This window comes from Eucalyptus grandis, chromosome 3 (genome assembly GCF_016545825.1).
Source record: "Eucalyptus grandis isolate ANBG69807.140 chromosome 3, ASM1654582v1, whole genome shotgun sequence".
Classification (NCBI taxonomy): domain Eukaryota; kingdom Viridiplantae; phylum Streptophyta; class Magnoliopsida; order Myrtales; family Myrtaceae; genus Eucalyptus; species Eucalyptus grandis.
The window spans coordinates 24248417-24274759 of record NC_052614.1 but is presented as its reverse complement, the minus strand read 5'-3'; the positions used below and the strand labels follow the sequence as shown (position 1 = coordinate 24274759).

Below are 26343 nucleotides of genomic sequence, written 5' to 3'. Positions count from 1 at the left end.
TGCCCAAAATGCCCTTATTTTCTCAAATAATGATTTGAAATGTTCTTTCAATAAAAGCCCAAAATAGCTATATCAATATCAAAGAACCCTGAAGGAATCATAGCTATTTTAAATAAGGGCCTAACTTGCTAGCTACAAAATATCCTAGCTGATCAAGGATATTTTCGTCCAAACATAATTTAAATTTAAATAAAATTATAAAAATAAGAATAAGAAGAAGAAGAAGAAGAAGAAGAAGAAGAGTAATAATAATAAATATTAGAAGAAAAAAAAAAAATTATTATTATTATTAACCCCGCAGCAATCTTCACTACCCCATCGACAATGGGGTGTGGCCTTAGGTAGGAGGGAGCCCTCCCACCCATATTTTTGCTTTTTTTTAAATTTTAGTTGGTTTTTTTATGAAAATAAAAAAGTAAGAAAAAACAAAAAAAAAATTAAAACATAAAATTTCCCTTCACGAGCTGGTGATTTCAAACCCTTCTTTGAGATTAATATAGTCACTTCAAAACTTTATTTGAAATAAACTCCATTTAAGCCATTATTTGAGAAAATGATTGCATTCGAGCCCTTATTTGAAAAAATATCTTCTTCTTTTTTAAAATGGTACTTTAAGCCCTTATTTGGAATTTTCCATTTTCTTCTTCTTTTTTTTTTTTTTTTTTTTTTTTTTGCAATTGGATTAACCTATCCCTCCGATGGTGAGAAAAGTTTGTCTCAAAATTGCCATAATAAATTGATGTAGATGTAATATTGCAGCAAGAAAGAGACTACAAACTAAGATTACTTTAATGAAACAATGATATAAATATGAAAATACTCAAGGGAAGAAATAGATAATAATATCACGATAATAACTAGAAATTGTTAGATTTTGTTGAAATGATTTGCTAAATCTAGAAATTAATTTTTTTGAGATTAGTTATTCATTTACTGCAAATTTTGTGGAAATAAATATTGGTAATTTAATGGAACGCTTACGATGGTATTATAATTAAATAAATATTGATATTTTAACATAGGAAGATAAGTATGGCATTATTCTCAACACATTAACAAAAGATTGAACAAGGAGATCAAAAAAAAAAAAAACTATTCCTAGTTTCTCCGTGAATTTGATTTGCTCATAAAAAATCACTAAGCACTTCGGCTCAATTTTTTTCGTTGAGAATAAATGATTTGAAAATATTTTTTAAAAATGATTGTTTTATATCACTAAAAACTAAATGATATGTTTAGAAATAAATTGATATCAATGATGAAAATATTTTTCATTGACTAATTATTTTATACAAAGCACGTATTTTTAGAAAAATAATTTTCAAACGATTAATTTTTCACGAAACCAAAGGATGCTTTGATAAGACCCTAGAGATGAACTTTTTACCACCTAACCAACAATTTCTTTTTAGCAAAAACCAAGATAAGACAAATGAAAATATAGTTTAACTTTGAGTTAATATCACAAAAATCCCAAATTTGTACATTTATGATAAATTTATCCCAAATTAATTTTTTTACCATAAAAAACCCCATACCAATACACCTAAGACATATTTACCCTCAAATTTATTTTTGACCACTAATAACTTCAAACTAGTACACCTATAATAAACTTACTTCAAATTATGGACTATTGATGTAATAATTCCAAACTTGTACATTTATAAAAAAATTAGCCTTATGTTAATTTATGTTAAATTAGAATAATATTACAAAAATCACAAACTAATACTTATGACAAAAGGAGGGTAAAACTCCAAACTAATACACCGATCAACTACCATATGCCATCAAACTTAGTTTTTTGACGATAAATTTGACATAAACCAACAGAGGATAAATTTTTCATAAATGTTTCCAGTTTAAGGTTTGTTTTTGGTAAATTTATAATAGATGAACTAATGTAGGAGATTCGAAAAAAAAAAATACTAATGTGGGGTTTTTCATTATATTAACCCTTTAACTTTATCTTACTTTACTTATATCCTTAAACAAACAAAACTTTGTCATCTATTAATATTGGGAGGATGAAATCATCGATAAACACTCGATCAATGGAAGAGATGGCGGCAAGAAACTAACATGAGGGGATGAGTTCCTGATAAGTAAAAAAGAAGTATTTTTAGCCAAAATGAGTGTACAAAGACTTGTTCGGAGGTTGGATTTGGTACATTAGTGTTAAGAACTCGTTTATGTAACTCATGAGCCGCACTAAAACAAATCACATTGAGGTAAGCTTTTGTCTTTTAATGTCCAAGAGTTCAAATACTTTATGCGTGAATATTTTCATGATTACAAAATAATTGAAAATTGGTTATATTGAAGACAGTTAATTTGCATAGGCGCATTGTCATTCAAGATGCCAATAAATTAGATTTCTTGGGCTCATCTCTAGAACACATGAACTCACTATCATTTTGAATGGGACAATTACAATAGGATTCCTAAAACTTTTATCAATTCGGATCTTGAGCCTTCAAATTTTTATTTTGTGCTTTTAAGTCTTAAAACTCCCGTCATCCTCCCCGCTAGTTCTTCCCTTAGCTTTTTTTGCTTTTGGTGATGGAAAACTCTGAGGTCGCTTTTATCACTTATCTTTTCATATATGCGGCCATTAATAAGCAGATGGAATTAGTTTATTGTCGAGTGAAAGTGTGACGGGCGTTTGAAATGAACAATACGAGGAAGAACAAAGTTTGATTGCAAAGGAATAAATAAACTTCTGGTGCGGACAAAAAAAGGGTACAACATATTCATCCTGAGTAAACAAATTTGACCACCCATAGGAAATAAATTGCATTATTTCCTGTGACATTCACGGTATAAATGTGTGTGTATATATAAGAGAACTTATAAATTTGCGATGACAACTATTTCTAAATGATGCATAAGAATACATAACTTAATTAATCATAATAATTCTTACCAAACTTTTACGGATTGGTTTCAAAATGCGCACAACATCAATACTACCAAAACAAAAACTAGAAAATTATCTAATTTTGAAAAAGCATATGTAGATTTTCTGCTAATGTATGGAAACCTAATTCTTTATTGGAGGTTGGTTATGGTCAACATTGAACGTCCCCCGGCTTGGTTCCTGAGAGTAGGATCTGCTCCTCCCAGATCAATTACATCAAAAGATGAATCAGGGCTGCCTCCCTGGATTCCAACCTCATTCATCTGCTTATCCTCAACATCGCAACACACCAACTTCTCATCCACCATGCGTAGCAACATCTTGCCACGCCCGGTGAGTCCCAACACCGCTCGGACCGGCCCCATCGGTAGCACAATGTGATGCTGCTTGGTCCACGACTCAGCCACACCGTACTCCTTCATCACCCAAATGCCGCATTCCTCTCGGTTCCATTTGCCGAAAGCAATCAGAGCCAGTGAACCGCATGATACCGAGAGTGTCGCGTTGCCTCTTGGGTTCAGAGAGAATTGCAAGAGATCGTCCGATCGGGGCAGCCAGATGAAATCTCCAAATGATTCCTCCTTCATATTGAAGGCCACGATCGAGCTGTAACACGCGTTCGCATAAGGCGCCGCGAGCCAATGCACGGAACCATTGACAAATGCCCGCGAATTGCCACGAACCGTCCAGGTGAAATTGGGCCTGCCCAGGCTCTTCCATGTGTCCCTGCCTAGGCTATAAACCTCGACATGCCATGACCTTACCAGAGAATAAACTTGTCTCACATCGCCGTACGAATAAGTAATCCTCACGACCTTGTAGTCCCGGGCATTCGGCTCGTACCCGAAACCATGGACGACATATCGATTGCAGCATGCCGAATTGTAGCCCTGAACTAGAGATTCGGTGCAAACGGGCCACCGACGGCATTGGACGCAACCCTCGTTGCCAAGGGCCTTGATTTTGCCCGTGTACGGGCTCCACAGGATAACCGCTTGCTTGCTCTCGTGACGGCGTACGTACGAAAGCCCGGTCAAGCATATTAGAGCGCCGTCGCCGGATGAACCAACCACGGATAAGGAGAACCATCTGTTCCCAAATGGCAGCTTCAATTTCTTCACTCCTATGGACACGTTTTCAAACACTAAGGAGCATTGATCGCGATTTCCCCATTCCAGCGGGACCACCAGGAGGGTAGTCCCGCTGCGATTCATCCACATTGTCAAGAAGTATGGCTCAGACAAGAGCGAACGCCACGACTTGGAGACGCAGCGGAACCGGACGAGAGACCGGGCCGGTAAGGAAGCAAGGATTTTCACCATGATATCGGACGGAAGGATACAGGAGAGCGATTCCATGGTACTCGTCGGACCGGGTGACGGTTCTAGGAATCAAAGAGGACAGGAGAAAGAAAAACTCACTGATCTTGCAATTTGGCAAAACTTGTGAGAAAATTTGTGGGACTTTGGTGAAGCATATAGTTGATATATGTCCGCGGTGATTGATATAGCCGTTTAGTTAAATAGGCAAAGGACGGCCCAAAAAAAATTTCAAGAAAAAATGGATATATATGTTCAGAATTATTGCTAGGATGCTGTGGAGGAACAGAAAAATCTCAAACTTAGGTTGGGTTAAAGGAAAGCAATCTGATTCTTCATCTACTTAATACATGATTTTGTCCCTGATTCTATCCCAGATATGGCCGGATGATATAGGCAACTTGTAATTAAGTCGTCCTCAAAACACGAGATGTTTCGTGTCGATAGTCATCACGTGGCAATGTCACGTGACGAAGTAAGGTGATGTGTGAAAGTTTTCAAATTCAATGCATTGTCGGTTGCAAGACACACCACGCAAAGTATGTGGATTAGTTACATCACATCAGCTGTGTAAACAGTATGTAAAATGCTTACTCGAAAGGTGGACACTACTTTTTGATTCGCCACAACTCAAGAATATGAATGGCATTGATCAAATGAAAAGGAGTAAGTAATTCGAATATACATAGATAATCAAAAACTATTTGATAACTTCATTCGAGAAAAAAAATCCGGTAAGTATTTTTAAATAATTTGTTGATACCATGAAGGAAATGGTAGTCCCAATAAAATCGGCATGTTATTAAAAAAATATGGTAATTGCAAAACAATACAATTAACATTGGTAACATGATAAGCAGCTCAAATAAAATTTGACAATCTCAAACTAGTTGGTTATTTTATTATAAAAAAATCAGTAGCTCTCTCAAATTAAGATTAGTAATTTCATATTAGAGTTGGTAATTTCAACATGTTAATATGTTGTGGAAGTGAACGTTGGTAATTTATTGGAACGCCTAGTAAGTTGTTAACAATTGAAGATAAGTCGATAATAGAAATTTTTTACCCTGCAACTAGATTGACCTATTGTTCCGATGGCAGGAGAAGTTTACCGTGAAATTGCCATAATAAATTGATGTAGATGAAGTAATGCGGAGGAAAAGAAAAATCTCAAACTTAGGTTGGGTTAAAGGAAGGCAATCTGATTCTCCTTCTACTTAATAAATGATTTTGTCCCTGATTCTATTCCAAATACGGCCGGACGATATAGGCAACTTGTAATTAAGTCGTCCTTAAAACACGAGGTGTTTCATGTGCCCGAGGTTATCATGTGGTGACGAAGCAAGGTGACGTGTGAAAATTTTCAAATTCAAATATATTGTTGGTTAGGCATACCACATAGACTACATGGATTGATTATACCATGTCAGCTATGTAAACGATATGTAAAATGCTTTCTTGAAAGGTGAAAACAACTTTTTGATTTGCCGCAACTCGACTATGAATTACATTGATCAAATGAAAAGAAGTAAGTAATTCGAATATAAGTAGATAATCAAAAACTAATTGATAACTGCATTCGAGAAAAAGAGCCGGTAAGTACTTTTAAATAAAGTTGTTGATACCATGAAGGACATGGTAGTTCCAATAGAATCGGCATGTCATTAGAGAAAATGGTAATTCCGAAAAAATACAATCAACATTGGTAACATGATAAGCAGTTCAAATAAAAATAAATAATCTCAAACTAGTTGGTTACTTTATCATAAAAAAATCGAGAGCCCTCTCAAATTAAGATTAGTGATTTCATATAAAAGTTGGTAATTTGCTAATTTATTGGAACGCCTAGTAAGTTGTTAACAATTGAAGATAAGTCGATAATAGAAATTTTTTTACTATGCAACTGGATACCTATTGTTCCGGTGGCAGGAGAAGTTTGCCATGAAATTGCCATAATAAATTGCTGCAGATGTAGTACCGCCGCAAGAAAGAGATTTCGCAGGCGGAGATTACTTTAATGAAACATAGGATACTGACAATAGAAATGCAAGTAATGACTGAATCTAGAAATAATTTCTTTGGAATTATCTATTTATTTATTTAAAACATGTCCGGGGCGACTTGTATTTTCAACTCTTGCCCTTTTATAAATTTTTCGAAACTCCCGACTCAACGTATATTTTATGTAAGAAATACAAAGGTATATAAGTGAGAAATAATTTTGAGACTTCCAATCGAAATCTATTAATTTTGGGAGTTTAATCTCCTGCTTATTTGCTTTTTTCTTCTAGTAATATGAATTCGCATTTTATTTAATGATAATTTAAAAAATAATAATTACCTTTTAATTGAATTTATGTCGTCCTAATTTAGCAAGATATATTGAAATCATGAATAACAATTCTCATATAATCGACCAGAATAGAAAAGCTGAAATCAAATGAACAAACTGATTATTGCTTGCACCTAACCATTCCTAATAAATCAGTAGGTTCACTAGGCAAGCCAAGGGCAAAGCAACCTCAGCTACCATTGGAGGAGTAACTGGTTCCCATCAGCATAAGTGTCACCCTCCATCCACCTCCTCATCAAGAAGCTGGCCTTCTCCCGCGCCCTCGCCGACCCTCGGACCGAAAGATCGGCCAAAACGGTTGAGAACTCCGGCAATCTCAGAGCCTCTCGAGTGCAACCCTCACTCTCGTCGAAGAGCCGGACAAGGATCTCGGCTGCGCCTTCCTTGCTCAGCATACACCTCCCTTTCAGCACGTCCATCATCGAGACGACGATCTTGTCCGTCCGTATCAAAGCATTCAGTCCTTCATTGAACCGGGCTAGCAGGCCCAAAATGGCCAAGGAGGTCCCGACCAAGTCCTCGCCATCAGTGCTGGCCAGCAACCCGAGAAGCATTGGTACCGCGCCCGATCGGACGGCCAGGGTGCAATTGCCGTGGAACTGCACGAGCTCAGCCAGTGAGCTCAGCAAGTGGTGTGAGGCCGCGCTGTTTGGGCCAGAGATCGCCTTGATTAATGCTTGGACGGTCCCTGCGACCCCAAACTTGGCCTTGTTCTTGTCGAGCATGGCGAGGCTGCAAACGAGGGAGGCTGCTAGCCTGCTGGATTCAGGGGAGCTAGGAGATAGGATGATGGAGTTGAGACGGTTGATGGTCTCCATGTCTGCCAGGGGCCGCTTGAGGTCCGGGTTGAGGGAGAGGTTGAAGAGGATGGAGAGCGACAGGGCTCGAACAACGGGAGAGTCGGACTCAGTGAGCCTGAGGAAAGCAGGGATCGCTCCATCTGCTTGAGCAAGCAGGCTCCGGTTTAGAGGGCTGACTTTGGTGATCTTGGCGAGCGTCTGAAGGGCTCTTTCCTTTGCTTCGTTGGAGCCCGACTGGGCTTGGGAGATGCATTCGGAGATGGTGTCGCGAGTCCGAGCAGTGGACATGTCTTGCGTCTTCTTGGAGGCGACGAAGTTGTTGCAAAGAAAGATGGGGGGCGAGGCGCTCGGATGGGCGATAGGAGAAAGGTGGGACTCCTGCAAACCTAGGTGATGATGATTAAGGTGGAGATAGTTCCAAGGCGTGATAGCTTCGGAAGTATCTCCTTTGCTTTGTTGTAACAAGCACGAACAAAGCAAAAACGCCCTTGCATGCATCATCAATGCGGACACGCATTCGAGAAGCAGATTGTAATCTATTGTCTAGTCAAAACACATAAAGACCTACAAACCGCTGTCCGACGCTTGCATCCTAATCAGGAAAGAAAAAGCAAAAGAGCAGAGGAGAAACGGCTCTCGTCATCAGGACAAGACAAAAAATTGTAAGCTAACGTGAAACTCGAAGAGGAAATAATTAGCAATTCAGAAAGATCGGTAAAAACCAGCATCAAGATGAGATGCATTGAGGGCTAGAATGCAAGAGAACGAGGTCTTTACTAAGTGCTTCAAGAGCATAAGATGAACTAAGTGCATATCAACAGCAAAGCTATGCCATGCTCGCACCATTTCGACAGCCGGAAATTCCCAACCCCAACCGACAAATTAATTTAGCCGACAAGATCCTTCGTTCTATCCTTGCAATAATTGCCATACCAAACATTCAAATTCACAAAAACATTACTGAGAACTATAGTTCAAAACTTCAGTCTGCAAATACTGATTCCAACAAGGCACTTGCCTAAATTCAATAGGGTATGAACTACACGAGTAAAGACCTCACACGCGGATATAAGATGACAGCTCGAGCTCCATGACACAACCACCCATATTACAGGTTCATCTTCGACTAGAATCTGGAGAACCATCTTCATAATTTACCAGACCCCCTCCATCTGGGCTCCTGGATGATGACCGGGATCTGTCTTTGCTTGCACGCTTAGGAGGTGGTGAATCCCTTGAAGACCTTGATGCTGAACGGCTTGGACTCCTAGAAGATGATTTCTGCCTTTCATCGCGAGGGGAAGAACGAGATTTAGACACCTCAACTGGGGAACGATTGCGAATGGGGCTACGACTTGGACTATGTCGACGGTTTCGATAACGAGGGCTACGTGAAACAGAAGGACTCCGTCTGCCTCTGTATCTGCAGTTCCAGCAAGTAGATCGTTAACAGGAAATAATAGGCATTCGTGTCTTTATATTCCATGGCTTGTAAACAGATTAGAGTCAAGGAAGATCCTAGCCAGCTTCCATTGTATGTTAGCTTGATTGAGAACTTTTTGAATAATATTAACTCTTCTGATTTCCATCTCATGATAATTCTTAAGCTGGGCTTGAGAGTAGAGAAATAGAAGGTTTTGAGTTCTAACAAGAGTTTGGCGCACATCACCTTGGAGGAGTTCTTCCTCTAGGAGGACTTCGGTAACGCCTTGGGGAGTACCTCCGGTAGCTTGGATACCTAGAAGGAATTGAAGGCATGCTCAGACAATGTAAAATCCGCTTGCCACATTAAGCAAAAGACATTTTTAAAAGAGAGAGAGAGAGAGAGAGAGAGACAATCAAAACCTGATCGGAATGTAACTTACCTATCACGGTCAGCTCTGCTACCGTAACGGTAGGACCTCACTGGAGAACGATCAGGAGATGGAGTCCTGTATCGACGAGCATAAGAGTACCGCTCACTGAAACCTCGCCCCCTTTTAATGCGCTTGGGAGAATCACCTGGAGAAGCACTTCGAGAATAACTCCTTCTACGAACAGATGGTGGGGATCTAGCCGCACGACGCAAAGGAGGGCTACGACTACGAGAATAGCTACGACGGTCACTCCTACTTGGTGCTCTGACAGGGCTCCTGCCACCATTTCTTCTTGAAGGGACCCTCCCTGAGCTTCTGCTCATGCTTCTTCGGGAGGACTTAACAGGACTTCGGCTTGCGCTCCTTGAAGCTCTGACAGGGCTACTATCCCTCTCTCTTCTTGATGTTCTTGGAGGACTCTGGCTTGGACTCCTACGAGAAATGGACCTTACAGGACTCCTGCTGATGGTTCTATGAGAACGAGCTCTCACGGGGCTTCTGCTGACACTTCTAACATTTCTGCCCCTGACTGGGCTCCGGCTGACACTTTTCGCTGGGCTCCGGCTGACACTTCTAGCTGGGCTCAGGCTACTACTCCTAGCTGGGCTCCTGCTGCTACCACTTCTAACAGGGCTTCTACTTATACTCCTGCTTCTGCCTGACCCACCACGAGGACTAGGGCTCCTACTAGGTACACTTGGACTCCTGCTAATAGCCCTCTTTAGACTTGCATCAGGGCTCTTGCTCATATTCCTGTGGGGACTGATACTACTAGGACTCATGCTCCTGCTCCTGCTCCTGCTCCTGCTTCATCAGTTTTCACCTTATGAAAAATTCCCAAGACTCTAGAAGAACTATAAACCATTAAAAAAAGCAACTGAGATGTCAAGAATACCTGGATTTTCCTGGATGATCATCAACTACATCAGGTCGTCTATCTGGACTCCCGTTGGAGTGAGCATCATCTTCAATACCATTACTTCGCCGATCTCCATTCACCTTTAGGGATGCATCTGCTTCATTTCCATGCGATTTTGCACTTTCCCTCTTTTTGTGATGATCAGAACCTTCTCTCTGGATGGACTCAGTAGACAGACCAGGACCTGGATAATCTCCAAAAATTAAGAAAAAACAGCATAAAATATAATATTCCACACACTACCACCACCTGGATAATCTCTAAACAGTAAGAGAAAACAGCATAAAAAGTAATATTCCACTCATTACCACACATACATTTTGATTCATTATGTAACTGCATAACAAAGTTTTGCTTTCTAACTATACAACTGCATCTGTAAAGTTAAGAGCTAACTTGTTATAGCTTATAAAGTTGCAATTCATAGAAAGCAAGCCATTTCCAACCAAATGCATATGCCAAAACATTTACATGCAGTATAGAAACCACAATCAACAGTACCTATGCACCCTGCTCCCCTTCCTTGAAAAAAAACCAGAAGAAGGCCCAGAAGAATTTTAATTCCTTCCAGCAAAAAGACAAAAGTTTCAATATTATGGACCTCATTAGATTGGCATCACCAACGATGAGCATGTGCAAATTTCAATGAGTGAGTACTCTATAACTCATCAAGTATGGCTTTTACAGCAATACCAACAACAAAATTCTGACTATGAATCAGAATAATCACCCAACAGAATGGATGATACAGCATCTCAATCTCACTGAAATGGCATTCATGTATGTGAAACTACACAAAATAAGTTAGAACTTACCAGAATTTTGAGAAGGATCTTTCTTTTTCCGATCTTTTCCGAAAGCATCCAGACTGTCATCTTCAGAGTTACTTCCACTCTCAGTCTCACTTCCAGTGTCTGAAGAACCATTCAAAACCCTAACAAAGGGAAAGTATCAGCCTACTGTCAGGTGAAGTGAGTCAGTAATAAAAAAGAGTACAGTGAAGTAGATACAGGGTTGTCATGCATCAAAAGATGAGTAACTGTCTGAAAAGGATACATATCATGAACTTAAAAGATCATATCAACTGAATCTGAAAAAGGCAGATTATAAAGGAAGCAAATTAACAGCTCCAACAGAAACCTCTAGAGCCAAGTACGTTTTAATGTTGTTTCCCAGAAGCACAGGAGCATGCTGTCCGTCATCACCAAAGTTCCACCAAAAAGAAAAAAATAACAAGGGGTCCAGTATGAAGTCAATTATCCATGCAAGTAAAAACATGACCAAGACAATCAAGTGCTTCACCTTCTGGATCTACGCTTGGATCTCTTATCCCGTCTCTTCCGTTTTCTATCACGCCGTTTATCCCTTCTTTTACCACGCTTAGACTTGTCCCTTTTGGAAGATCTCTTTCTCCTTTTACGCCTGTCATCACTTGAGGAACTAACATAAGATGATGAAGAATCATATGAGTCAGACTCGCTCTCAGTTTCAGATGACTCAGAATCAATATCTGTTGAACTCTCCGATGAAGATGAATATCTTCTTCTTTTCTTCCTTCTATCTCTGGAAGATTTCTTGCGTTTACTCTTTCTCCGCGGTTCATGACTGTTAGCCTCAGAAGCTGTGTCCTTGCCCATTTTCAACTTATTCGCTCTCTTTTTATCTATACATAAAACCCACATATGAAACATAAAAACATGATCAAAGAACTTAGTTTGACTTCATCATAAATTGATTGTATCCTCAAATTAGATTGATTCGTGTTAGAATTCTCAGATCACACTACCTTCCGAAAATTCGCCACAATTAATTATTTTCACAGTAACAGTGGGCCTGCCTTCGTCATCGCCTGCATTTTCAATTCTTTTCAATACTTCAAGCCCTTGCACAAGCTTCCCAAAGACCACAGACTTCCTGTCATGTACACCAAAATATTAAAATGAATAAGAAGACCATAAAATGCTAGACATCATAATATCTTCCAATAAGCCCCAAGACACGGTGAGAACATTTAGACAAACCTGTCAAGATGATGATCAGCCTTGAAGGTAATAAGGAAATGAGAACCTAAAGCATCACGATCAGCAACTAACATAGAAAGAAGACCAGGTCCATCATGCTTCAACCGAGGGGACTCATCTGAAGAAATTTAGAGAAGCAATTGTCACCAGTAATAAAGCCAGTTGATCAAGCCAATCAACCAAAAATGAACTAAACGACTTTTCAAAGCACTTCAAAAAAGCATGCATATAGATCTAAGACGTGTTTGCAGTGTTCTTGTTGATGGCAGCAAAAAGGAAAACTACAATCATTAATCTAAGAAAATTTGTGTGACAAATCCCAACAAATAAAAGACTTAACAGCCATGGGTAAAATCAGTACGATGAGTACCACACAATGAGCGGAATGTGAGATGAAAAAGTAGAGGGAACAGCTATTTCTCGCACACAAGATTGCATTCATAAAAAAAAAAAAAGCTGTAAACTGTTTGTTCTATTAGTCTTAATGCCTGCCCAAAAGAACTTTCATTTCCTCTCTTGCAAATTCATAGGACCAACAGTTTCCCAGAATTGTTTCATGTTACATGTTCAATTATCAGAAGCGTGATCTAGCCAACCCTATTAACACAGTACATCTTATGACCAGCAGGAAACTCCATAAATTTCATCAATTGGAGAAAAGTCAGAATAGAGGGATTAAGCTGCAACCAAATTTCTAGAGCGCATTGAGTATGAGTACAGTTCCACTTATGGGCATAAAGAATGCCTACACTAGATAGTCAACTTGATGTCAACACCAATGTGCCAGCTGGAATTATTAATCTCAAAACGTGGTAAAATTGTTCAGGAAAATTTCATGATCCAACCATGAGAAATGTAGCCAATGCACATGTTTGACACAAATTGCCAAACCAAGCTGCACTGTACACATCTAAGTTTCCATATATTAAAATTTTAAATACAATGGACTTTAAATATATCTCCTCAAAAGACAATGATAAAGATCAGTTCTCTCATGTGATGATAGAAAAACAGTAAAAGAACCTGCTGGTATCACATTTTTATTATCATTGAGCACACCATTCTAGGTGTTCCAGAGTAACACAATATTCAATTCAGGGAGTTAAATCCTAATAATGAGATAGTGACTCCCAAATAATTAAACCATTCGATTCAGTAAAAGGTATAAGAACAGTTTTGATTGATGACATTAAGATGAATAGCCACGAGAATACTTTAATTCAACAACCAATGATTTAGAGAAAATGTTTGTGTTTAAAGCAAACGACATTGTTGAAGAGTTTGAACCCCATTGTTCTGCCAGCAAAATGCTCCACTTATGTGAAGACACTATACAATGCTAATGAGGTTGACAAAATCAATGAAGTTCTCTGATCTTTTTAAAATGATCAACAAGTCTACAACTAGTAATTGTTACAGAAAATTGCTAATCCATACAAAAATTGAGAGGTAAATTGAAGCAAGAATTGGAACTTTAAAAAAAATGATACTATAATGTTACATGGACAACAAGCAAATTCAACAGTCTGACCTGGAAACTTCTCCCCATAAATGCTTTCTCCACTGGTTCCTATAAAACAGTGACCCAAAAAAAATACACTTCATTAGGTAATGTCGAAAAAGCAAATTGAGGTTTTGCACCCAAAAGGAAATCTCATAACTGTGCATTATCCACACATATCTAGAGTCCTACATTTTCAGAGAAATCCTCTATCATAGATCACCTAACCAAGAATTGAAGATCAAAGATGGCCTGTTCAACAGCTAACCAATTTGCACAAAACAATGTAGGACACAATGAGGATATTCATAATTTTACCATTCAAATACCCAAACATGAAGCAAATTTCGAACACTCAGAGCAAGAGGACAACATGAAGTGCTACATGTGATATCGACAGTGAACAACAAATTATCACTTCATTAAACTGCAAACAACCCCAATCAGTTCATTAAATGAAAGGAAAGAGCACAACTCGGCCACAAAAACGGTCAAGCCATGAGAACCTTTATAACAGGGCACTAGAAGAGAATATCCATCCTTACTTTTTTTCACATAACTAAAGCCATTTAGTTTTTCACCAGAAAAGATTGTGACATGACATGTATATTATATCTAGATCATTGTACGAGCAGGAAGAAAAGTAAGATTGCAAACAAATTTTCAGATCATCTATAAACAAATATTAGCTCAATGGCATCTGCATGCGCTTTTGGAACCACGATGTTCTCCAACTTACATGCCCAGACGCTACCTCAGCCAAGCTGATAATTTTAGAGAGAATGTGCTACAATTAATTAACAAAACTGAAACAGAACACTGGCATCCCAAGAGCCATTTGAATTCATTGTCACCAACAAACTAATCACTGTCCTCATTTTCAGATCCGAAACTAAGAGCACCAAATATCTTTTATCGTTATCATTTGACATTTCATAATCATCAATTACCATCAACTCACCTCAAGTTTAATTTAGAATACACATTCCAATTATATCAGACTCATTGCAGGCCCTGAAAGAGTTGTATAAACACAAAAGCCAGTAATTCATCTATTCGTAATCTGGATGCAAATATCAGATAGTATCTAAACATTCACTAAATAAACAAGTTAGAAAGAAATGATAGATAATATTCAATCTGCCGACACAAAAAAGCATCATACTTAGGCCCTATAAGTGAGAAAAACACCTTCAAGGTATGCATCCCCGACAAACCCAAAGAACATTAGACTATTAATTCAAAACCCAACAGCATTTTTGTTGAAATTCAAAGGTAACATAGCTTTCAAAGAACACATTGGTGTGATGAATGTGTAGTGACATGTACCAGACTCATCCAAACTAACTAATAAGTAAACAGGTCGCGTATATGCACATAATCACATATTATGGCCATTGGCCTGTTCACCTGTAGCAATTTGTAGCGTTGTCCATCTTGACCAACGAGATGCACATAACAGAAACCAAAGACAAAAGAAGAAAAAAGAACCTCAATAAATTACCACGTAACAAGCAAATCCAAAGTTTAGGCCTCAAAAGCAACCAAGGAAGAGGAGTGAAATTACAAACAAACAGACAAATTGGACAGCCATGAAAAAAATTCTCACCATCTCTTTTGTGAAAATCACCACCCTGCAAAAAGCAAAGAAAAAGAAAAATAACAAAAAATCAATGAAAAATCCAATGGTGAGAAAGATAATATTCAAAGAAATGTATGTGAAATGTTAACCAAAGAAAAGATCAAAGGGTGGACAACATGGTAAGTACAACCTTAAAACTATATCACAAGAAAAGCAGTCGTGAGCATCAGCCCTGTATCCTACAGCATAAAGAAAGGTAACTGACCAAAAGAACCTATTTAGCCTTACACAACCATAAAGGCCAAACTTGCTCTAGAACAAAGCTCTTACATGAACAAACAAACATACCTGAGCCATAGAGCCTCTTATGATCCGATGGAAAAATGACCCCTTAAAGTGCAGTGGCCTCCCTGTCTTCTGGCCAATTCCCTTCTCTCCAGTACAGAGTGCTCGGAAATTTTCTGCCGTCTTTGGAGCAACTTCAGGAAAAAGCTGTTGAGCCGGATTCACAAGAAAGCCAGTCAACAGATAAGGATTGTGAAGAAACCACAGCAAATTTCAAAAGAAATGCAATAACTGAGGGCATACAGATGTTAAAAAAATTTAAGATTCGCATTCACAAATAAGTACCTCAAAAAGCATTCTTTCAGCAGGGTCCCCATCAATGGAGACATCCATAAAAACCAAAAGATCCTTCTTCTTCATCATCTACTCCGACTCTAAAACAGCTCACAATCAAGGACCTGATGAATTAGTAAAAAGCTAGAGTGACATTTCATAAGATAAAAGAGAACAGAAGACATGCTATTATCCTCTCAAGGGTTCGATATATTACTGTACCAAAATCTTTTAGGTAAATAATGCGACTCAAACGCTTCTGTGTATCCAAACTGCATGCTAGATATCAGTCAAACATATCGTGTGAAGGACAAAAAATAACAGCATAATAATCAAAAGAGATGCAGACAGATTGTTAATCAAGTCAGTTACCAATTCTCAAGTAGTTATGGCTCGATTACAGGATGTAAAATCAGCAACATGGGCCCTTTCCTAATAAACGAAAATTCAGTACAAGACGAGCAAATCTGCTTGCTCATGACTTAAAAACACATCCCATCCTTTGATTTGAGGAAGGGGCGGTGGATCAACAGCTCACCTCATAGATGTACTTCATCAAAAAACAAGTCTAATCAGATTGCGTAGGTATTACAAGTCCCGTCAGATCTACTTGACACAAACTAGACAAGTTATGCCCCATCACGAAACAAAAATCACAAAGCAAAATGCAAATGGCAACTGCCAACTGCCAACTGCCAACCTGAAGAACCCAACTCAAGTGCCCATGCAGCATAATCTCCAGGTTAAACCATCCAAATTAGCTTCTCATTACAAGCATATCGAGACAAAGACTTGGGAGCAGTTACCCCTCACAACCTAATCTGAAAAGAAGGCGATATAAATCAATCCCCCATGCCATTCACTAATCACTAAAGCAAATCAACAAATGTCAACCCCCGTCAAGCAACGGCAATCTTCACCTATCAGCCCATCAATTCATGCCCTTAGCAAACCCCCCAGCCCCACACATCAAATGCAAGACCGCACAGTCAAGTATACGCCGAGATTGGCAAGCCTCAACATTTCCACCACAGCACCAGACAGCAATCCGAGAAAGCCGCGCGACGTACCCACTCAGAACAAGCTCAACCGAAAAGAAACCCCAAATCGAATAATCAAGTACCATCGCACAGAGATCGGACCTCAAACCCTAGCCAAACACCAACAAAGCAAAACTGCATAAACCAACGAATGCCAAACCCCATCAGGCAACGGCAATCTCCGCCTATCAGTCAATCACACCGTGCCCTCAGCAAACCATCAGCTCCGCACACCAAATGCAAAAGCCGCACGTCCAAAGACCGGCAAAGCCTCAACGTGTCCACCGCAGCACCAGACGGTAATCCCAGAAAGCCACACGACGCGTCGCTCGAAATGAGCTCCGACCGAATCGAACAATCAATCAATCAAGAATCACCGCACAACAGACATCGGACCTCAAATCCTACCCAAACGCCAACGAAGCCGAACCGCGGGACGCCAAAAAATAAAAACCGGAAAACGTTCGGCGAGAAACGAGGGTTTTGGGGATCGAAGCGGAGCGGGCGAAGGGAATTCAGCGATCGAGACAGAATCCGAAAGGCTGGAAACGGCAGGCGAGAGAGGGAGAGGGCGAGAGGATAAACCCTAGAGCCGACCGACCTGAGAGGAAAACGCTGGGCCGACGAGCGAGGGAGGGAGGAAGGAAGAGCAGCAGCAGCAGCAGCAGCGGCAGCAGCAGCAGCAGCAGCTACCGAGCGACGACGACTCTCTGCGGGTCTGCGAGAGAGAGAGAGATGGGGAGGGGAGGGGAGATAAACCTATAAGGCTGCAATGCCTTAATAAGCCCGGGCCTAGTACCTTCTATTGGGATGCCGGGTGAATTTACGGCGCTGTCCCTGCGGGTGATGCGCTCGTCGCGCTCGCGTGGGCCTTGTGAGTTGGGGGCTCCGGTAATTTCCGGGGGTTTCGGCCTCTGTGGGGAGAGTTTGTCAATGCTGGTGCGGGCGAAAGGAAATACCCCGGTTCGTTTCGCGGAGAGCGTGATAATTTTTTCGAGAACGTAACTGGGGGTGTTAATGACTTATCATAAACGATCGGGAACAACCTAAGGGCACGAGGATTCCTAGATAGGCTTCCTTGATGGACATTGCCCTCGGTGCTGTGGACCCGAGAGAAAAGCACTTGGGTCCCAGGCAAGAGAAGAGGCATCAATCCCAATGCCCGCGCAGGACTTTTGGCACAACCGCCTGGAGTCCACAGTGGCCACGTTCGAGGACCCACCATGCCTAGATCCCTAGCACTGGGGCTTGAGCCCACAAAGGTCAATCATTGAACCTCGTTTCTTAGGCCTAGCCCCTAGTCCATTGGGTCCCTCGGTGTTCGAGCTTAGGCCCATTGAGGTTGAGCCTAGGACCTAGGGCCCATGCTTAAGTCCTTGGCACCTGAGCTTAAGACCCCGATGCCTATGCCTAAATCCCCCGTGCCCAAGCTCATATCCATTAAGGCCAATTCCAAGTGCCCCTACTTTGGTCCCTAGCACCCATGCCCAAATCCATTGAGGTAGGGCTCGAGACCATGGCATCTGAGTCCAAGTCCATTAGTGGCAAGCCGGAGACCCCAATGCCCATCCCCTATTCCTTTGAGGGTGGGCTCTAGGCCTTGGTGCCCATTTCTTACTTCTTAGGCAATTGAGCTTGGGTCCATCGAGGCTAGACTGGGGATCTTGCTAATCAAACCTAGACATATGGACTTGGCCACAAACACTAGGGTTTCAAGCCTCATCCTCAATTGACCCAAGCTCAAGCGAGGGATCCAAGCACAAGTGCGAGGTGCGAAGCTTGGCCTCAATGGACCTAATCGAGCACTAGGGACCTAAACATAAGTGTTGGGGTCTCGAGGTTGACCTCGATGACCTGGGCACAAGCATCAAGATCTAAAGCTCAAGCATAGGGAATTTGGGCATGGGGACTAGGAGCCCAAGCCTAAGAGTTTGGACTTGGACATAGCTTTTGTGGACCTAGGATAAGGTGTTGAGGACTCGAGATCTAACACTAGTGAACGGGGCACAATGTTTTGTGGACCTAAGCCTGTGTGTAGTTGGGGTCTTGAGATTGGCCTTGATGGACCTAATCGCGAGCATCAACAAGTCAAGCATGGGCACAAGCATCCTGCCCCTCGATCTTGATGGATTTAGGCTTCGGAGACATTGAGGACTTGGGAACAATCATTAGGGTTTTTGTGCCCAAGTGCGAAGTTTCTAGTTCAAATGCCAATAACTAGTCGAATTTTGAAAAGTGATTTGAGATTTTATAAAAGGAAAAATTATTTTCTAGAATTAAGTATAGGTTTTCCATTTTAATTTTTTTTTCATTGACTCATTTTCCTAAGCGATTCAAATGCCAAAAAAGTGAGGTGTTTTATGTGAAACAAATGGAACCTAAAAGTGTGATGGATTCATTCATGGGAAAATACTATGGAAAACCGTAAATTAAATCGACTTTGACATTAATAATCCATTTTTTTTATGTCATCAAACCTTCAAATTGTGCCAATCTGACAAAAAATACATTCCATTTACAACCTACAAACCCAAAAGTTTTCCCACTACCATACTACCATCCCGAATTTTTTTCGTTACCAATACTCCAAACTTATAGCAATACGACAAAAGTTTAGGGTATTGGTGTAAAATAGACATGGTTTAGGAGTTTTTCTGACACATAACAGAAGCTTAAAATATTAGTGCTATAATAAGCATAATTTAGGGTCTTTTGCGACACAAAGAAAATGTTTTGGGCATAAGTATTTAAGTATAATTAAGGGTTTTCTTACGCTATTCACTCTTAGTTTATTGTATTGGGTGTTTGAACGTGGCTTTTTTATTTTCAATAATACATCTATTTATGGTTTACCATACTAATTGATAAATCATCTCCGAATGCCAAATGTCAATAGCTCAAAATATCGAATGACCAACAAGTATTGAGAAGTCAAACGCGATTAGAGTCCAGAGGTTATTTCATCTCTAATTGAGAAAGTGAAACGCGATTAAGATTGAGAGGTCTAATAAATTTTGTTTGCCTATGTTAGAATTGAGAGGCTGTTTCGTCTCCATTAGATGCGTTTGAGAAGTTAAAATGGGTAGATGATACAGGCGAAACTTACGCCCATATTTAAGGTAAATTTTGACTAATGGAAAGTTAAAAAAGTTTTGTGGGCAGAGAATACAGGCGAACTTAAGCCCATATTTACGGTAAATTTTGACTAATGGAAAGTTAAAAAAGTTTTGTCAAAATTTTATGGATTGCTGAAACAGCAAAATCATTGAAAATTTGAAACAAAAGTTATGAGAAGGACGTACTTGAAGAAATTCTCACAAGTGAGTGAACTCGACGGTAAATTTTGACTAATGGAAAGTTAAAAAAGTTTTGTCAAAATTTTATGGATTGCTGAAACAGCAAAATCATTGAAAATTTGAAACAAAAGTTATGAGAAGGACGTACTTGAAGAAATTCTCACAAGTGAGTGGACTCGACTGTGCAAATCAGATTTTAGAGTACACAACTGTACAAATAATAAAAGTCACCGGATAGGAGATGAAGTTAACATTAGATAAAAAGTTAGAAAATGGCATTTACATACACATGAGCAAAACTAGGGGTGAGCGGGTCCAAGGTGGATAGGGTCTAGACCTGGACCTTGTTCCTATCCCGTTATAACCGGTTCTCCTTTTTTGGACCATGTTCTCTACCTTGTTTGCATTGGACCCTGTCCCAGCCAACCCTGTTTTTTCTGGTCCGGGAATAGGATTGACCCTATTTATATTGGAATCTGTTTTGCAAAAAAATTACTGTACAACACTCATATGTAAACACCCAGAGCAACTCACCATCAGATGTGGACAACTATTGGCAATTGCATATAATGATTCATCGGTGATGAATGTGCTAACAATATTCAGATGTTGCAAAGCAGTAGCTCTTGCAATCTGCAGAAATGGCTCAGATGATGGGGAAAGCACACAAGAAGTTCTAAGCCTCATGCATCAAAACGACTTAATGGTCAACTTTTTTTCCAAAAAGTTAGGACTAGATTGTGAGAGAACTTCAGGCTCAGTTATCCCATAGACAAGTGGCATGTGAATAAAACAGATAATCATCAACAGAGCAAGATATTGACAATTTCAAGTTCTTGCACTGATTTTTATCAGATTGCACAATATGACTAATAAGCAACACCGACACTATCACTGAGAACACTAGCATCAGAACTCTGAATGAAGAAACGACCATCAACACCCAGAAATCGCTCCAACCACAGAACAAGACTAAAGCCTACACACATAACATCTGCAGAAGCGAACCATTGAGATAGCTAGTACGAGTACCTAGAGGGGGGTGAATAGGTATACACAAAAAATTTCTCGATGTTTGCACGATATTTAAACAATTAGAGACTTTGCAAATGTTGAAAATTCAATCACAAGATCGAGTAAGGGAAAGAGAGAATTGAACACTCGGTTTATAGTGGTTCGGCTTGATTCAAGCCTACGTCCACTCTTACGCACCGATGGATTGGCTGGATTCCACTATGATCAAAGAGTTGTTACGGTGTTGATCTTCCTTGATTTCTAGGTGTAGATGATCTACCACACTTGCTCAAGGCGTCACCAAGTATAAACACTCTCGTATACAATTTCGCTCGCCTCAACTAATAATCAAAGGATCTTCGACTCTGGAATTTTTCTATCGATCACACTCTTAAAACAACTAGAACGTCTTCCTTTTATACTCCTTCATGCCATCATAGCCGTTGGCACTTACCAAAGGAATTCCTCCAATCTACCCGTTGGACGGAATCAATCAAGAAGATCATCCGAGCTATATAAGGAATCGATGATAGCCCATCAATCTGTTCGCCCATACAATCAGGGATCTCGGTTTCCAAGAATAGAATAATCCAAGATTATTTTGTCGACCATCGGATCTTCAATCGTTCTTAGATAAGATATAAAGAATCCGAAATGATTATCCAACCAAAGAATCTATCCTGAGGATAGGATCAAATCCTCAATCATAAACCTCGACTTTGGATTTCCTTCAACACCGGATTAGAAAGACTGTCAAGTGAGAATAACTTTAAGTCTTGAGTCTTGAGTCTTGAGATAACAAAGTCTTGAGACTATAAAATCTTGAGACTTTAACTATCGATATCCGTACTTAGATCGATAGAAATGTTTTGTCGGCTTCAAAATATTCTGAAAGATTTCTCCAACAATCTCCCCTTTTTTGATGGTGACAAAACTTTCTTGAAGATTTGAACAACTTTGACCTGCAAAAAACATTTCTCAAGCAATATGGCTAACTCATAAAGATTAATAAACAACCAGACTCGCATCCACAGAAATTGGTTAGTCTTTCATGAGTAATACCATGTAACAATACTTGATATAAATGCAACCAGTCAAGCATCAAAATCCACAACCAATTCAGTCTAACACTCAAGTTCAAGTTCTCAAGTCATACTCAAAAATAAACATAACCACAAAAGTCAAATAAAGTTTTAAAATAATGTTTGTTCAAATTGGTTCTCCCCTTTTTGTCATCATTAAAAAGAGGGTGAGAAAGGAGTCATGTCTGGCTGGGAATGCGCACGATCCGGAAATCCCCAATGGACTGGACTACTCCTTCGAGCTTCTTCGGATCTTCTCGCAGATGAGCTACCTCTTCTCTCTTGGCATTGGCTTGAAGTTGTAGAGCGAGGTCTTTGTATTTATCTTCCGAGAGAGATCGAAGATGCTTGTCCAAAGATGCTTCAAAGATTGGATTTCACAAGTCCGAGATATATATCTCGGTTACGCATTTCCCGAGAAGAATATTCATGATACTACGAAGATCTACGAATCATCCGTCCGTGTACCGGCATTGGCTTTCTCGAGATGGTGTGTGTGCGGTGATGGCGCTTCGAACGATCCGCATTTGGAATCGTCGTATCATCTTCTTCGAGCAATTGAGAGACCCGAGCTTCTTACGGGTCTTACGGAGATTGTCTTAGATCTTCAAAGAAGATGAGGTGGAGACCTCTCTTGCTCGCTAACTCCCCCGTCTCTAGGACATCGAAAGGGGAAGAGTGATGATCATGCTCTTGATTTCCCTTTTCTCCAGTTTATCACGCTGACTGTTCTTTTTCTTCTTCCTCAACTTCTTTCTCCTTCTCTCTCTCTTCTTCTTCTTCTCTCGCTTTGAAGTTCATCGGATAAGACACAAAACGTCTTGTTCTTGTTAGTCTTTGGAATAGTGGGATCTTCATTATCTTCATCCTCATCCTCGAGAATAAGAGTTCTTTTCCTCTTTTCGAAGAAGCACCAATGACCTTCTTTCCTTTCCCTTTTGAAACGGTGACCGGAGATTTCACTTTGAATTTCTCCATTGCCTTAGAAAGTTCTTGCAGACGCATCTTCATCAACATTTTCAGCCCTACCACCATCTTATCACACGGTCGAACACAAAAGTATGTGGCAGTTCAATATTCAGATGTCGAAGATCTTGGTCACCGCACAGGATAAGGCAATTGTCCTTTGTCTTTTGACACGGTATGGAAAAGAATAGTGTGCGGGAGAGAGAACTTCCGTCCCGAGTTGATCGCATACATCAACTTTGCTTCAAAGAGACACGAAGTCTTTGAAGTAGACTTAGGTCTTAGACAATTGATCACAATCTTGTGAAGCACAATGTTGATAGCGTTCATTCGGAATAGATAATTTTCTTATCTACATCCCTATCTTTGACAAGATCCCGAGTAGTTCGAGCAGTGAGACTTTAATTGGGAGATAGCGTCCCCGTTCAACTCCAACTATGTCTCCAACATATTTACATCTACCACATAGACTTTGTCTCGAACATGAATGAAATTCTATTCGCATCCAAAAAGCTAAGATTTGAATAGAAATAAGCGGTCGGATGATCATACCCGTCAGCCAGAGTCGAGCGGAAAGTCTCAAGTTGAAGCAAATTCAACTTCTCTCTTAGGTTCAAGTTGATGGAATCCGGAAGTCAAAATCGACACTTCTAGGGTTGATTACCCTCTTTTCAACAGACTGTAATACACTTTTTCTTGATCCTTGGATTTAAACAAATCCATCCGATTTCCTTTCGCCTTTGCCGCCACACCCATTCTAGGTTCAAATTCAAGGAACATTTTGTCATCATCATTCGCGTCAATCGATTTTGTCCCGGCATACGAGGATCTCTTGGAATGTTCGCAAGAGCTTCCTCTCGCTTTTCCTTTTGGGGCAATTCCCCATTCCTCCATTTTCTTCAGAAAAAAGATACTCATTCCCATAATTTTTGTCCTTAAGGAAGTCATCTATGTAGTTCAATGGAGTACCTCGTGCTTTTCAATGCACGATAAAGTTTATACAAAAAGGAGGGCTTTTGAACTCTTCTTGGGTCGGCATCCTCGATTATCTCTTCTTCCAGTTATGACTTGCACTTTGTGGGGCGAGATGCTGAATGACGTGGAGGAGAGCGAATCGGACTTTGTCGGCCGACTGCATAAGTCTTCTTCCTCGAGTGAGATCGAAATGAGTCGGTCCCTTCTTCATTCTTTGTGGTCCCCTTTTTGCGATTCTTGATGATTTCCTCGAAGACGACATATTTCTTTGTCTATTGGAGGATTCCTTCACTTGCTTTCCCAAGAAAAATGACCACTTTCTCGACGATGAACAAAGAGTAGAAACGATGATCGAGAGAAGAGTGCTTTTTAGGGTTTTGAAGATTTGGGGAAAGAAAAAAAGCTGTATATATATATAACTTAGTTTTTGAAAAGGGAAGTTCAATCGGTGCAATGGAAAGTGAACGATTACTTCTTTTCAAAATCGATAATCGCCAAAATTATTAAATAAAAGATCGTACCTTTGTGACTAAATGACAATTAGTACCTTTTAGATGAAATACAACTTACGCCTTTATCCACGAATGTCCGAGTCTCGGGACTTAGAGTCTAAGAGATCGTAGTCTTAGAGTTGGTGAGTCTCTAGACTTTAACTTCTTCAAGCTTCAAAATGTTGAGTCTTGAGCGGATAAAGTCAAACGATTCTTCTCCAAAGGCTTTGTGAATATGTCTCGCTAGTTGACTTTTGAATCAACAAATTGAATCGAGATTTCTCCATTTTGAATATGATCTCTAATAAAGTGATGTCGAATCTCAATATGCTTTGCTCTTGAATGAAGGATTGGATTTTGGTGAGATTTATAGCACCGGTGTTGTCACATCCGATTTATGTGCATGAGTCTTCAATGCCAAAGTCTTGTAGCCGTTTGTTTTTTATCCATAGAATTTGCGAACAAAGAGCGGCTTCCAAGAGCTACATACTCGTCTGCTCATCGTTGAAAGAGCTACGTGCTTTGTTTCCTCAAAAACCAAGACACCGTTCGTTTCCAAGTAGTTGACAAGTTCCGGAAGTGCTCTTTCTATCGATTCTCGCAACCGCCGATCTCGCATCCGAGTATCCTAGAAGATTAAAGTCTCCCCTCTTTGGATACCAAAGACCGATGCTTGAAGATGAAGCAACGTATTTGATAATTCGTTTCACGGCCGAGATGTGATTCTCTAGGATCCGATTGAAACCTAGCACAAAATATCGTAGATACAAACATTTCTTCCCTTCTTCATCCTTGTCTATCTTCCGAGAACATGACATTGGTATGTCGATCTTTTTGCATTTTTCCAATCCAAACCTTTTGACAAGATCATTCGCATATTTTCTTGATGGATGAAAGTTCCTTCCTTCATTTGTTTCACTTGGAGTCCAAGAAAGAATGTTAATTCTCCCATCATACTCATTTCAAATTCATCCCGCATAGACTTAGAAAATTTCTTGCAAAGACTTTCATTAGAAGATCCAAAAATAATGTCATCAACATATATTTGAACAAGTAAAAGTTTTTGTTTTCCTTTTTGATAAACAAAGTAGTGTCTACTTTACCTTTGACAAAACCATTTTGTAATAAAAACTTACTTAATCTGTCATACCAAGCTCGAGGTGCTTGCTTTAGACCATACAGAGCCTTTTTCAGTCTGAAGACTGAGTCTGGCTTCTTTGGGTCTTCAAATCCAGGCGGTTGTTCCACATAAACTTCCTCATGGATAAATCCATTTAGGAAAGCACTTTGACGTCCATTTGGAATAACCTGAAATTTTTTGTAACAAGCAAACGCAAGTAATAGACGAATAGCTTCTAACCTTGCAACGGGTGCGTAAGTCTCGTCATAGTCTATTCCTTCTTCTTGCGTATACCCTTTGGCCACGAGCCTTGCTTTGTTTCGTATTTACTTTTCCTTTTCGTTCATTTTGTTCCCGAATACCCATTTGGTTCCAATAACAGCTTTTACCTTTTGGTTTAGATGTCAATTCCCGCATCATTGATGTTGAACTGTCTAAGCTCTTCTTGCATAGCTTCGATCCAGCTT

At 39.9% G+C, this 26343-nt stretch overlaps 3 protein-coding genes across 11 annotated transcripts; all 3 read right to left on the bottom strand.

The window, feature by feature from the left end:
- Positions 1–3054: 3054 nt before the first annotated feature.
- On the bottom strand, positions 3055–4281 carry LOC104439379 (F-box protein At3g07870). Its single transcript, XM_010052455.2, has one exon. It carries the CDS (start codon positions 4279–4281, stop codon positions 3055–3057), a length of 1227 nt encoding a protein of 408 aa, XP_010050757.2.
- Positions 4282–6768: 2487 nt separating this feature from the next.
- LOC104439380 (U-box domain-containing protein 39) lies at positions 6769–7683 on the bottom strand. The gene has a single exon (XM_010052456.2). It carries the CDS (start codon positions 7681–7683, stop codon positions 6769–6771), a length of 915 nt encoding a protein of 304 aa, XP_010050758.2.
- A 573-nt stretch (positions 7684–8256) lies between these two features.
- On the bottom strand, positions 8257–17686 carry LOC104437060 (peptidyl-prolyl cis-trans isomerase CYP95). Of its 9 annotated transcripts, XM_039308135.1 has the most exons (14): positions 17534–17677; positions 16593–16713; positions 15905–16017; positions 15623–15766; positions 15302–15326; positions 13723–13761; positions 12192–12309; positions 11957–12084; positions 11473–11833; positions 10986–11104; positions 10146–10363; positions 9261–10060; positions 9065–9133; positions 8257–8818 (listed from the first exon to the last, which is right to left on the bottom strand). In XM_039308135.1, the coding sequence occupies exons 3-14, from the start codon at positions 15980–15982 to the stop codon at positions 8512–8514; spliced, it is 2406 nt and encodes an 801-aa protein (XP_039164069.1). In that variant the 5' UTR covers positions 15983–16017; positions 16593–16713; positions 17534–17677; the 3' UTR covers positions 8257–8511. The 9 variants fall into 9 exon arrangements, with proteins under 9 accessions (XP_039164069.1, XP_039164067.1, XP_010048233.2 ...); XM_039308133.1 differs by lacking the exon at positions 16593–16713 and having other exon boundaries at positions 17534–17686; XM_010049931.3 differs by lacking the exon at positions 16593–16713 and having other exon boundaries at positions 9261–10055; positions 10147–10363; positions 17534–17685.
- Positions 17687–26343: the final 8657 nt, after the last annotated feature.

What these genes read in the sequence shown, in the direction of transcription:
- LOC104437060 (XM_039308133.1), bottom strand. Translation starts at nt 15,982, where the DNA reads ATGATGAAGAAGAAGGATCTTTTGGTTTTTATGGATGTCTCCATTGAT. An exon ending in CTGAAAGAATGCTTTTTGAG is followed by an intron (nt 15,767 to 15,904) that starts GTACTTATTTGT and finishes CCGGCTCAACAG; the next exon opens with CTTTTTCCTGAAGTTGCTCC. An exon ending in TGATTTTCACAAAAGAGATG is followed by an intron (nt 13,762 to 15,301) that starts GTGAGAATTTTT and finishes ACTGTTTTATAG; the next exon opens with GAACCAGTGGAGAAAGCATT.
- LOC104439379 (XM_010052455.2), bottom strand. Translation starts at nt 4,281, where the DNA reads ATGGAATCGCTCTCCTGTATCCTTCCGTCCGATATCATGGTGAAAATC.
- LOC104439380 (XM_010052456.2), bottom strand. Translation starts at nt 7,683, where the DNA reads ATGTCCACTGCTCGGACTCGCGACACCATCTCCGAATGCATCTCCCAA.